At 42.0% G+C, this 14,654-nt stretch overlaps 1 protein-coding gene across 4 annotated transcripts in view; it reads right to left on the bottom strand.

Moving 5' to 3' along the window:
- Positions 1 to 212: 212 nt before the first annotated feature.
- The window catches only part of LOC104613159 (protein IQ-DOMAIN 10), a 30,682-nt gene continuing 16,240 nt past the window's right edge, over positions 213 to 14,654 (bottom strand). For all 4 annotated transcript variants that reach the window (XM_010280871.3, XM_019200451.2, XM_019200452.2 and 1 more), the window contains exons 3-6: positions 3,760 to 3,927; positions 2,681 to 2,908; positions 1,212 to 1,325; positions 213 to 1,120 (exon numbers count right to left, since the gene is read on the bottom strand). In XM_010280871.3, coding sequence (XP_010279173.1) covers positions 743 to 1,120; positions 1,212 to 1,325; positions 2,681 to 2,908; positions 3,760 to 3,927 — 888 coding nt within the window. In that variant the 3' untranslated portion in view covers positions 213 to 742. The remainder of the gene's footprint in view (positions 1,121 to 1,211; positions 1,326 to 2,680; positions 2,909 to 3,759; positions 3,928 to 14,654) is intronic.

Raw genomic sequence — 14,654 nt, forward strand, 5'->3', positions numbered from 1 at the left:
CTAGGTTGTTCACAGATTTAACCAGTTTGTCCGGTCTCAGCTTTTGAAGATGGATGAACAAAAGATTCCCCCCGAGGAAGGAGATATCTCCCCCAGTACCTAGAGCAGTTAGTAGAAATTCCCTATAAAAATAAGCTGAGGCGAAGTTTCTACTCTTAGATATCATTTAAAGTCGTCCTATCAAAGATCCAGTAGCTGCACAACCAAAATACTGACAGCAGAATGCAGTAGCCTTCCAATGTCTATTCTTACTAGAAATGATTAAAACAAGGCTTGGTTGATGATTATTACAAGGAACATTAACAATACAAAACTTGTTTGTGTATTTCATGGAAAAAATCAATAATCATAGCGAAGCTGAACTGCATCTCAAGTCAACTTCTCAAGACTGCAGTAAGGCAGGTTTCTTGTTCCCAAGTGGTATGCTTCCAATTTGCAGTTTGGATGCTCCTCAGTGTTGCTACAGATCACAGAATGACATGATGCTTCTCAGACACACCTTTGCATCTAGGTAAAGACAAACTTTCCACATCTATATACACCATATGCTCAAGTTAATTCTACAAAATGAACATGTTCTTTTATTATGCACACTGAACGGCACACCACAATACTTCACACCATCCACCATAAATAAATGAGAGGATCTACATAAAGGCCTTTGTCTCACTTACTCTGCAATTTGGCCAACTCAATACCAAAGAAATGTTGGTTTCATCATTTTGATGATATCACTTTTTCACTACGACACAGGCTGTTCTTGATTGGTATTTGTTTCTTCAGCTTTGGAAGGAGATGAGCTTACTACCTTACTGTTTGCTTCTTGCACAGATGGTTTATCAGCAGTTGGGTAAGACAATCTTCTTGGCTTTGTAACTCCTCTCCCATTAGACACAATAGGTTTAACTGAAACAGAGATTTTCACTGCAGGTGAATTTGGACTTCTACCAACCTTGCTCACCTGCTTACTCTGAACCTTCTTTGAACTGACGGACTGAGAAGGAACTCTGCTTTCCCATGGACGAGCAGCAATCCACCGATCCATCCAGCTCCAACCCCAGTTAGCATTTGCAAGTCCATAAGGAAACTGTCCTTGGTTCTGATTGGAATTAGCCCTCCACTGTAAAACACAGAGATCACAATTCTTACCTTCCATGTAACCATTAGAATAAAAGATAGAATTATAGAATTTATATGCATAGTCAACATACCTGATGAGAGAAGGCATATGCCATAGCTCGTTCACGTTTAACTGCAGCTTCTTCTCGCTGTTGAATTCTAGCAAGAATTTCCTCCATTGTATCAGAACCACCAGACCATTCCACCTGTTAGGCACAAAACCCATTACTGAAGGTGGAGGAGGCCATATTGTCCAATGCATGGTTCACTATCCACAATTCTAATCAATTGAGGATCTTTCCATGATTCTAGTCACTGACTAACATTTCAGTGAAATATATTCACATGCATCAATTGAGAAAAGGATGAAATAGTAATAAGCTACTATGTTTTGCATTCTCAAACAGATTAAAAGAACACATTTATATCTAGAAAGAAACAAGGCATAAAAGAAATGTATTTCCATAAATATAGATACACACTAGTGCGGGTAGTATTCTATTGACTCCTCAATTATGATCCTGAAAACCAAAAAAAAAAAACTATGATCCTGAAAAGGGCAGTGAGTTTATAATCAAGATGGGTTCATATTGACTGGCATAATAAGGGCATGGAATGAAGTAGCACACTCTTCCAAAGAAAGAGAAATAAAGGTGATGGACTAGAAGCCCCCAGCTAGCAATAAAATCAATCTGAACTTCGATGGGAGCTCTATAGGAAACCCGGGACAGGCAGGGATTGGTAGTGTGTTTAGAGATTCATCAAGAAAAGTGTTGGCAATGTACTCAGGACCTTTAAGGGTAGGAGACTTACTAAAGGCTGAGCTGTTAGCACTGCTACAAGGTCAAAAACTTTCTAAGCAAGCAAACCTTCAAAATTTGGAGGTTGAAGGGGATTCAAAACTGGTTATCTCTTGGACTACCACAGGGTGTAAGGTTCCCTGGATTTATAGACACGCCCAGGGAGAAATAGAAAGCCTGGCAAGGGAACTAAATTCCACTTTCACTTGGATCAGAAGGACTGCAAATGGAATGGCCAACTCATTAGCCAAGCAGGGGGGGCTATAGGCAGAAGTTGCTTTGGGCACTATTGTAATTTTTTTGGGTTTGATTGACAACTTGGGTTTTATTGTAATTTGGTACTTGTTTTCTCACTCGTTAATAAAATTAATCTTTCATTGCTGCTCAAAAAGAAAAAAAATAGGTTCATGCTGACAAGTAACCAGAGTGGGGAAGTAGCTGTGGTATTGACTTAGTTAAGTATATATTCCTTGAAGAAACTACCATTTAGGACTCAGATCTAACCTCCTTTTCTTCTTTTCTGTGCTTTATTCCACAAATCTCCAAGCATACACAAATCGAAGCACCATAAATATAAAAATAAAATGAATTTATTAAATTATCAAGTGATGAACCTCCAAGCAATCACTGACTCAGTCATCAACAAGAGGAGAATAATGCAATCTTTGGTTACAAAAACAAATGAGCAATGGTTGTCCAAAATAATATTGATTTTTTAAACTTTGCTAATTTTTGCATATGGGATCAAGAATCATTCATACCTCTAGCTCATGAAGCTTTTCTTCCAGTTTTAGTTGATTCTCTAGTTTCTTTTGTCTAATGCGGCCTTCTGTTACCATGCAGAGTCTGCGGGCTTTAATCTGGGCCTGTATTCTGCTCCATGAATGAAGATAACTTAAAGTAGTTGAGGCTTGTTTCTTAACATCATGGCCTTGAGTAATGGATTGTAACCTTACAATCCCTTTCAAACGGCGTAGAGCTTTCCTTGCCTGCCACAAGTGGGAACAAGTATTACAAAAGGAAGCACCAGATGTAGTACAAGTGGGAACAAGTTAACTAATACACAAATTGCATATTAAACAGTAAGATGATAATTGATGGATTCAAACTACCATAAAAGACCCTGATCAAGCTCTGTTAGATTAAATTCCATGTTCCAAAGTAGGAGGTGAAATAATATAATATAATATATACTTAACTAGTAATATAGTTGTCTTTTATTCTGTCTTGAATTTATCTAGAACTCAAAACTGCTGATCTTATCTGTGGACCATAGTATCAGCTCCTAAATTATGCACTTCTCTATTAAAAATTTAGGACCCAATTATGAAAATTAGAAGTTCACAATTAATCAGGGATTTGCTTATCATTTTCCGTTTTGCATCATTCACTGAAGTGACATGGGTAAAAGTGTAAACAGATCCAATTTTTTCCTTATATTCTTTTCCTTGTTTCTCATGCAATCCTTTCATTGTGTTGAAGTCAAAAGAAGGAAAAGAGACTCAAAAAAAAAAAAGGAAAGAAAGAAAGGAAGGAAAAAAAAAACTTCCCAAAGAAAATATACTGGCCCATCAAGGAGGTTGACTTGATATTCATTAATAAAACTGTAAGGAGCCAAAAACACAAAAAAGTCAGAAGAGTAGCCCCATAACTTTTATACCCCAAAGATCTATTTTTTTTTTTTGTAAAGCATATCCCAAAGAATTCTTATCCTCTTTACTTTACATATAGACATATATTAAGAAACTCTTTATGATGCTAACTGAAAAGGCTGGAAAAACAAAAGGGACAAATGAGTTAACCATGAAATTAATGTCTAATAGATTGTACTTATGTATACCATATATGCCCGAAATGCAGTTTGAATTCGAGTTGCTGCTATATCCTCAACTGGTGCACTGAGTGCACTGGGATTTCCACTAGAAGCACCATTGGAGAAATTACTTGTCTCTTTACGAGAACGATGCTTCCACTTGAACCCGTTTGATTTTTCAGTAGTTGTTGATTCCTGTCTCATTGGATAAAAGCAGATTAAAGAACAGTCAAATAGCATATGATGTTCCTAGATTATAGGAGATATTACAAAAAAATTCTAGATAAATTGCATAACTATCTAAGTAGAAACAAATGAACTGAACTAGGTAATAGATCACTTTTTTTTTGATAAATGAGTAAAACTAGGTAATAGATCATAGTGTTGTCTTAACAAGGTGAGGGACTATTAGCATTATGCTCTACATATGGTTCACCTGTGACCAAAAGGATTGTATAGGTGGCCACCTCTCAGTAAGTGATAAATAAATTGCATTGTTCATAATTTCTCAATTGTGTAGTGGTTTTTTGTCATGATCATTAAACTATGATACCTGGAGACTTGTAGATACCTATTAACCAGTGTCGGACATGACATGTACCCAATGTGACACAGGGTACTGCATGTACAACTCAGAGTAAAATCTATGGAATTAACGCTTTTAAAACATATAAAATGGTAGGTTTAGAAAATTATGCTATAAAAAATCTAAGTTAGGATCTTAGTTAAATGCACAAGATATAAGTATTGTGAAATGACACTTAGCTTAAAAATAGACAGAAGCATGAATAAGCATATTAATGGGATAGCCATACACATACCCATGTCTGAGATGTTAGGAAATAGAGAGTCATGTTCAAATTTCCCATCTCAAGAATTAAGCAAGACTGAAAAATTGAATGGCACTAATTACCCAATGTGGAAACTGTTCGGGTCATGGCTGAGATGGTCCTAAGAGACACGTGGCCGACCCGTCATCGCCCAGTCAGCCCGGCCACATCGGCATAGCTCGGCCAGCTTCATGGCATACATGGCCTCCGCGACCTAGGCCGGGCTATGCTATTACTGTTAGACAGTTTTGTATGCCCTTAGCTTCAATCAGAATGATGTACTTTATGAGTTTATTGTAAATGAATAAAAGTGCATATTTGATTCATGTTCCCTTGGGATGTTTCTATATAATACCCTTAAATTGGACACTTAATGAGACTCGTGTTATTTTAGAATGTTCACAGCCAGTGGATCGGCCTGGGGAGACCTATCCTGACAAGGTTGACACTGTGGTGCCACCAAGTCGGTTGGGGTGGCCTGTCTCAGCTGCCAGGGTGAGACCCTAGGCACATACAGTGTAGGATTAATTGAATCTTTGAACTGGACCAGATTTCCAGTATTGCCCTGGACCATGGAGATTGATGGGCAAAACTGGAAAGTTACACCCGACCACTAGACTCGATTATGATACTGCACTAGGTGTTGGATTGGGCTGTCTTTGATGTACCATTCAGTGAGATCCTTAGCGGGGGTCAAAACCTGGGTATGTTGGGACAGTCTGAGAATTCATCTGAGTGGGTGATCATAGTGACAGGATCAGCCCCTTTGTCGGACAAAGGTAATGATCGGGGATGCACTCTCACTGATGGAAACCAAGACTGCCGGCAGCCGATTTCAACCGTTGAGATTTGTTTTGCAAAGTATATTTTATATGAGATATAAAAGTATATATATTATGGTTTCTAAAATGTTTGCAAGAAGGTTTTAATTCCCGGGATCCATATAAGTAGAGAGTGCAACACTGTTCCTTGCAGCCGAGGGAGAGGTCCTCTCTTGTCGGGCAGTGTATGATCATTATGGGCTGAGAGGTTAAGTGTAAGACCATTGAGGATAATACCTGATGGGCTAATCTTGCATCTGCCCACAGTCCTTGGGTGTTACAAGGTGGCTTGGCCCAGGGACCACTTAGGGTAAGTGTTGGGCCCATAGAGCCCATTTGATGGGTTTCAGGGGGTGCACTGTCCATAACAGTGTATTCGGCCAGGCCTTGTAATAAAGGCTGGGTCGAACCCATGTGGCTGAAATGTAGATCAATGCTTGGGTCCCACGCCATACAAGGAAGCCCAATTGGGCAGCAGTTAGGAAGGTTAAGTGAGCACATATGCTTGATGGGCCTAAAGTCCATTTCGAACTGGGATATTTTATTAGTTAATAATGGGGCGAATTCTGAGATGGATTAGCAGATAGGATAGGGTCTTGACGCCATCCACTCATAGAGTCCAGATCTGAATGTGATTCAGATCTAGAAACCTCCTAATGAGATTAGGAGAAAGCTAATCTAATCTGCGGATAAGATAAGGGTTTATCCCTATCACCTAAAAGGGGTCTTATCCAAATATGATTTGGATAAGCAGCTCCTAATTGGATTAGGAGCTGATCTTTTAGGTTAACAAAAGAAGGAGGGGGCGGCAGCCTTTAGGAGACACACAATCAGATTTTCTTCAGTGCTGAAATCACAAGAAGAGAGAATTCTGCACCCTGTGAATTCTTTCTTGCCGCCTCCCTATTCTTGCCGCCCTGTTTTGCTAGTTCGATCTCCACCAGTGGGAGAAGTCAAGATTTGATCTTGACATCAGTTCTTAGAGGAAGAATTGATAGGAAGTTGTGCTCACGTGCCATCCTGCTGTTTCTTGCGAATGACAGAGTTCTTGGAGAAGAACATTGCTGATTCTGCTCTATCCTGCATTGCGCCATCTTCAGTGGGAGCAGATTTTGGATCCTTCCTTGGGCGTGAACACCTCCATTGGGAGATACTGTTTCTCCGTATCAGGTATAATCCTCTCCTACTCTTTTTGGTTCAGATCTGGTTCAGTTTATGGTTCAAGAATGATCATTGAAAATATGATTTTCTAAATAGGGAATGTGATTCCCAGTTGAAGGGAGACAAATTTTTGAAATTCGCCCCCTTATTCCGCAATCTTTGGGCGTCCATGGGATGGATCTTTCATCCCTTCAGTGGTATCAGAGCCATGGTTCAAATCTTGAACCAATTTGTTTCAGATCTGAACCTGTGCAAATGGGCAGAAGGCGTTCTACCCGATTTGCGCAGATATGGGTTTTGGGAAATTTGTTTCCAAAATTAATGGGCGAATAATCTGAAATTAATTTTATATAAATCTGATTATTATTTAGAACTGTTCTTTATGATTTTCTTGATTTATGGGCTGTTCGTACAAGAGGAGATCGAATTCTTGGTTTGCGCAGGGAACCTGCAAGATTTGCAGTTTCTTGATTTATTCATTACATTTGGTCTGTAAATAATTTTTTTTTTATTTTCTAGATTCAATGTATTAGGTATTCGATCTAATGTAATCGATAATAGAAATAGGATTTCTATTTATTTTATTTTGGATCAAAGATGGCGGCGCAAAAAAGGAGATTTCGCAGATGGGAGAACTACAATCTGCGATTTGCAGTTTATGAAACTGCAAACTGTGATCTAACCTCTGTTTTGCAGGATGGATTGTGCGAACAGCCCTGATTGACTGATTCTTGATTTTCTTTTATCAGTATTTAATTTCATATTATTTTCTTGAATTAAAGATCAAACCCTAGACCCATTCAAACCAAGATTGGTTCAAACTGTTTGGACCGAATCTAGGGTTTAATCAAGGCTGAAAGTCAGCCCTAATTTTCCCACTAATGGGCCTGAGGATTGATGTTTAATTAAATAGTTAATTCGGCCCAACTTGTAAAGGCCCAGTTTTAAAAAGTTAAAACTGCTAAAAGCCCACTTAACATTTAAAGCTATATGGGCTGAATCATTCGGCCCATATACCTAGATAATATTAATGGTTAATATTATGGATTTAAAATGGGCTTCAAATGGGCCTTACAGATGATTAATTGATTGGATCAATTTATCCCTGCATGTGATGTATGGATGTGTGATGTGCTACGTACATGGGCCATAAGTACTTGGCCCATGCTCAATCGACAGTGGCTCTTGCGCACACCATGGCTGAAAGCACATCATTGCCATGGTGTCCCTTTTAGTCATTGGATGACCTCTCTGAGTGGTGGGCCCCACACCTCACCAAGAGGTTACGTGCGGAACCCTAGCCGATTTAGGTCCACCGAAATCTGGCTTCATGAAAGTCAGTGGGAGCCACTTTGGTTTGACCTAAAATAAGAACTAGGACATAATTAACTGTTCCCTCCAGCTAATATGAGTGCATATGATAGGGAGATTCATATGATGAACTCTCTAAAGGCCTTCCATCATTAGCATGAGGATGGGTCCTTCAATAATGAGGAAACGCACTAGATGGGCTATCCATTTGCTGTTGGATTTGTCTAAGTGTTTCATAAGATGATAGGGGCGTCATAGACCGATGTGGGAGGGGCTTCACCAGAAAATGGGAACTCTCTCACGGTACCTTGGCGTTCACGAATATGATGGATAAGCACTCACTGGACAGAAAGGTTTACCTGAAAACGGCTCTGAACCTTGTCTGACAAAGGTCAAAGGGAAAACTCATATGATGAGTGGATATGATCCTTCACAGAAAGGTGGTGGGGTTCTGCAGCTGAAACAGTTGGCTCCATGCACTCTATGTGATTTCCCACATTTCCAGAGATGACCCGTAGTCTCCGTCACTGAGAAAGGAGGGAAATCTCAGAGATGGATAAATGGAAATGGAACGTAGATTAAAATCCATATCTATGAAATGAACATGAATCAAATTAGGTTATGGACTGATGTTTGCTCTTTTATCAGAAAATGGCAAACGGATCATTTGCAAAATTGCTTGATGACAACAAGTTGAAAGGCCCAAACTATGCGGACTGGTACAGGAACCTTATGTTGGTCTTAACCTCTGAAAATTTGGATAAGGTATCCAAGAATCCTGCCTCGGATCGTCCGGGAGATAGGGCTTCCGAGGCCCGGAGAAGAGAATACCAAGAATGGGAGGAGAAAAACTCCCTTGCCCGCTGCTATATCATTGCCTCTTTAGACAATCCTATTCAGAGGCAGTTCGATCAGATCGAACTAGCTAAGGACGTACTGGACAGTCTGAAGACAATGTACGAAGAGCAGAATCGTTCTACTCGGCAAAAGGTCTTGAAATAGTTCATGACCGCGCAGATGTCCAAGGGCCAACAGGTTCACGACCATTGTCTTCGGATGATGGGCTATATCAACGAACTGGAGGCTCTTGGATCCGGGCTGGATCTGGTAACACAGATCGATGCTATTCTCAACTCTCTGCCTCCATCCTTTAATCCATTCATTATGAACTACAACATGAACAAGCTGAACGTCAGCTTGTAGGAACTCAGCAATATGTTGCAGAGGGCCGAAGAATTGATTAAAAATGATGAGCCCATTGCCATGCTTGTTGAAACTGACATATCGGGCAAGAAAAGGAAGGCAAAGAGATAGCCCCAGAAGAAGGCTGCCAAACCCAAGAAACAGAGGAAGGACAAGGCATCAGATGCCTGTCATTTTTGCAAGAAGACCGGCCATTGGAAAAGGAACTGTCCTGCCTACTTGGAATCCAAGAAAGGTAATTTCGAAACTTGTGTTATAGAAACCAATTTATTGGTAGCTTCTGCGTCCTGGTGTATTGACTCCGGGGCTTCAACTCATGTATGTAACTCACTGTAGGGGTTCAAGGTAAGCAGAAGGCTGAGTGAAGGAGAAGTCACACTCTACTTGGGGACTACTGCAACTGTTGCAGCCGCAGCCATAGGAACCGTGGAGTTACTTTTTAGAGAAGGAACTATTGTACTGAGAGATTGTCTTTATGTACAAAATTTAAGGAGAAATTTGATTTCTATCTCAAAACTGTGTGCAGATGGTTATTCTGTCTTCTTTAGTAATACGATTACTATTAAAAGAAACAACAGATTCATCGCATACGGGGAACCGGAGAACGGTCTCTATGTTCTACATCCTTCTCTAGAAACTAACATAACCGAAACTACGTCAGCTGAAATCCCCAAGAAGAGAGCCCGTGATACAGTTAATCCCACGTGTCTGTGGCATTACCGACTTGGCCACATCGGTGTTGACCGAATCACAAGGTTGGTAAAGGATGGTCCTTTGGATTTTCTAACTGTAGAAGATCTTCCCACCTGTGAGCCTTGCCTACAAGGCAAGATGATGAAATGGCCATTTAACGGTAAGCTTGAAAGATGTACAGGCACTCTTGACCTAATACATACTGATGTATGTGGTCCCCTGAGTGTTAGGACACGGAATCAACATGTGTATTTCATCACCTACACAGATGATTTTTCACGATATGGTTACGTGTACCTAATGAGACACAAGTCTGAATCCTTTGAAAAGTTCAAAGAGTTTAGACAAGAGGTCGAGAAACAGTTAGGGAGAGAAATTAAAGCCCTTCGATCAGATCGAGGTGGCGAGTATCTCTCTGACGAATTCAGGGACTACTTAAAAGACAATGGGATCGTATCACAATTAGCTCCTCCTGCTACACCACAACTTAACGGTGTTTCAGAGAGGAGGAATAGGACCTTATTGGATATGGTCCGGTCACTTCTCATACACTCAGAGTTACCCACATCCTTTTGGGGTTACGCATTAGAGACTGCGATTTACGTGCTGAATCAGGTTCCAACCAAATCGGTTCCGAATACTCCATATGAACTTTGGACCAAAAAGAAACCAAGTGTCAGACACTTGAAGATTTGGGGTTGTCCAGCACACGTTAAAAGAATGAGTGTAGATAAGTTGGAATCCAAGACCAGCCGTTGCCTATTTGTAGGCTACCCAAAAGGCTTTGTAGGTTATCTATTCTATGACCCAAGTGAGCAGAAAGTGTTCTACAGTCGAAATGCGCAATTCTTGAAAACCGATTACATCCTGGACACCCATCGTCAGGAAATTGTTCTTGATGAGGAGAGCTCCGGAGCAGTGGGAGATGTCCCACAAGTTCTAGGTAGTGACCAACCTAGAAGATCCACTCGGGTATCCAGGCCACCAGTCCGTTATGGTTATGACCAAGATAGTTACCTGGTGGAAACCTTGACTAGTGAGGAGGATCCCGTGACTTACGCGGAAGCTATGTTGGACATAGATTCCCAGAAGTGGGTGGAGGCCAAGAGGGCCGAGATGGACTCAATGGAGACCAATGGAGTCTGGACTCTAGTAGATCCGCCCTCCGGGGTAAAAGCAATCGGTTGCAAATGGATTTACAAGAGGAAGAAGGGCCCCGATGGTAGGGTTGAGACCTTCAAAGCTCGTCTGGTGGCGAAAGGGTATACTCAGAAAAAGGGCATCGATTATGAGGAAACCTTTTCGCCTGTGGCCATGCTTAAATCCATTAGGATCCTGCTAGCTGTAGCAGCATACCATGATTATGAGATTTGGCAGATGGATGTCAAAACTGCATTCCTGAATGGATATCTTACTAAAGATATCTATATGCAGCAGCCGCAAGGCTTCATTGCTGCAGGTCAGGAAAACATGGTATGTAAACTTAACAGATCCATTTATGGACTTAAGCAAGCTTCTAGAAGTTGGAACATTCGTTTTGACTCTGCTGTCAAATCGTTTGACTTCGAGCAGAATTCGGATGAACCCTGTGTCTCCAGGAATACAGTGGAGATAAGGTTACCTTCTTGGTTCTGTATGTAGATGACATTCTACTCATTGGGAATGATGTAGGAATGTTAAATATGGTGAAAGTATGGCTATCACAGCAATTCTCCATGAAAGATCTTGGAGAAGCCTCCTATATACTAAGTCTTCGACTCTATAGAGATAGATCGAAGCGGATAATAGGATTATCCCAATCTGCTTACATTGACAAAATAGTCAAGAGATACAACATGGAAAACTCCAAGAAAGGAAATGTTCCTTTTAGGCACGGAGTCACTCTCTCCAAGAAGATGTCTCCCAAGACTTCTGAGGAGATTGATGGCATGAAAGACGTTCCCTATGCCTCTGCCGTAGGGAGCATCATGTATGCCATGTTGTGCACTCGTCTTGACATAGCTCAGGCAGTGAGTATAATAAGCAGATTTCAGGCCAATCTAGGGCAGGAGCATTGGACTGCTGTGAAAAACATACTTAAGTACCTTCGAAGGACAAAAGAGTTTTGTCTAGTATTCGACGATAGCTCACTACAGATCCAAGGGTATACAAATACCGATTTCCAGTCGGACCCAGATGATAGAAAGTTTACATCTGGATATGTTTTCATGATAGGATCGTGTGCTGTTTGCTGGAAAAGCAGCAAACAGGGGTCCACTGCAGACTCCACGACCGATGCCGAGTACATTGCGGCAAGTGAGGCTACCAAAGAAGCCGTCTGGATGAAGAAATTCGTTCACGAGTTGGGAGTAGTTCCGTCCAGCACATCACCCATCCCATTGTTGTGTGACAACGATGGAGCCATTGCTCAGGCTAAGGAGCCACGAGCCCACTCGAAGTCGAACCACATCGAGAGGAAGTACCACGTACTGCGGGAGATTGTTGGTAGAGGGGACGTCCTGATTCAGAAGGTAGCGTCAGCGGAAAATGTAGCAGACCCATTGACGAAGCCACTATCACAAAAAGTGTTTGAGAAACACGTGCAAAGCATGTGACTCCGGCTAGTACCTGATTGGACCTAAGTGCAAATGGGAGCTGTTAGACAGTTTTGTATGCCCTTAGCTTCAATCAAATTGATGTACTTTATGAGTTTATTGTAAATGAATAAAAGTGCATATTTGATTCATGTTCCCTTGGTATGTTTTTGTGTAATACCCTTAAACTGGACACTTAATGAGACTCGTGTTAGTTTAGAATGTTCACAGCCAGTGGATCGGTCTGGGGAGACCTATCCTGTCGGCAGCCGATTTCAACCGTTGAGATTTGTTTTGCAAAGTATATTTTATATGAGATATAAAAGTATATATATTATGGTTTCTAAAATGTTTGCAAGAAGGTTTTAATTCCCAGGATCCATATAAGTAGAGAGTGCAACACTGTTCCTTGCAGCTGAGGGAGAGGTCCTCTCTTGTCGAGCAGTGTATGATCATTATGGGCTGAGAGGTTAAGTGTAAGACCATTGAGGATAATACCTGATGGGCTAATCTTGCATCTACCCACAGTCCCTGGGTGTTACAAGGTGGCTTGGCCCAGGGACCACTTAGGGTAAGTGTTGGGCCCATAGAGCCCATTTGATGGGTTTCAGGGGGTGCACTGTCCATAATAGTGTATTCGGCCAGGCCTTGTAACAAAGGCTGGGCCGAACCCATGTGGCTGATGTGGAGATCAATGCTTGGGTCCCACGCCATACAAGGAAGCCCAACTAGGCAGCAGTTAGGAAGGTTAAGTGAGCACATATGCTTGATGGGCCTAAAGCCCATTTCGAACTGGGCTATTTTATTAGTTAATAATGGGGCGAATTCTGATATGGATTAGCAGATAGGATAGGGTCTTGACCCCATCCACTCATAGAGTCCAGATCTGAATGTGATTCAGATCTAGAAACCTCCTAATGAGATTAGGAGAAAGCTAATCTAATCTGCAGATAAGATAAGGGTTTATCCCTATCACCTAAAAGGGGTCTTATCCAAATATGATTTGGATAAGTAGCTCCTAATTGGTTAGGAGCTGATATTTTAGGTTAACAAAAGAAGGAGGGGGCGGCAGCCTTTAGGAGACACACAATCAGATTTTTTTCAGTGCTGAAATCACAAGAAGAGAGAATTTTGCACCCTGCGAATTCTTTCTTGCCGCCTCCCTGTTCTTGCCGCCCTGTTTTTCCAGTTCGATCTCCACCAGTGGGAGAAGTCAAGATTTGATCTTGACATCAGTTCTTGGAGGAAGAATTGATAGGAAGTTGTGCTCACGTGCCATCCTGCTGTTTCTTGCGAATGACAGAGTTCTTGGAGAAGAACATTGCTGATTCTGCTCTATCCTGCATTGCGCCATCTTCAATGGGAGCAGATTTTGGATCCTTCCTTGGGCGTGAACACCTCCATTGGGAGATACTGTTTCTCCGTATCAGGTATAATCCTCTCCTACTCTTTTTGGTTCAGATCTGGTTCAGTTTATGGTTCAAGAATGATCCTTGAAAATATGATTTTCTAAATAGGGAATGTGATTCCCAGTTGAAGGGAGAGAAATTTTTGAAATTCGCCCCCTTATTCCGCAATCTTTGGGCGTCCATGGGATGGATCTCTCATCCCTTCAGTTCATGCACCACCTCGGATTGAGCAGCATCAGATTGGCGTCATCCGTGGAAAATGCATAAAAAGCCTTTCCCGAAAATCTTTCATTCCTTACCGCGCAATCAAGAAAGCGATCAAGATGCCCAAGAACCAGTCCGGACGATCAACAGGCCGAGCCCTATCTCGGGAATCTCGACATCGCAGCCCTCCACATCAATAAATTCCATAGCCTCCAGCCATGGTTGATCTTGTACAATTTCGAGCAATGCAAGAGAAAGTCGATAAGATCTTTGAGATGATAAAAACACTAGGATCCGCGGCACCGCCCAGTCGGGCTGTCCCCCCCTCACGCCCCGGCGCGTATGAAGGACGATCCTCATCCCGAGGACCCCAAAACGCGCCGGCCGGAAAGGAGGGGAGCGCGGCCCGAGCATGAGAAGCAAGACACAGCAAGGAAGTCCGCCTCCACGGCCTACTCCCGCGAGCCCGACAACCGCACACACGCACCACTGCACACACCGCGTAAGCCGCGCTACACCGGCGCGCTACACAGCCACGCTACATCGTAGCTCGATGCACGTCACTGACTCAGTTGATCTTTGAACGACCTGAGCCCATGACGCATAGCTCGGGAGCGTATTGCCGACCAACTTGACTCGGTTGCCCACGGCCCGAGCCTGAGGTGGAGAAGAACGCCCCCGCCCATCAAGGCCTGAGGACGGTCATTAAACTCCACA

This window comes from Nelumbo nucifera, chromosome 1 (genome assembly GCF_055504915.1).
Source record: "Nelumbo nucifera cultivar China Antique chromosome 1, China Antique-T2T, whole genome shotgun sequence".
NCBI classification, from domain to species: Eukaryota; Viridiplantae; Streptophyta; class Magnoliopsida; order Proteales; family Nelumbonaceae; genus Nelumbo; species Nelumbo nucifera.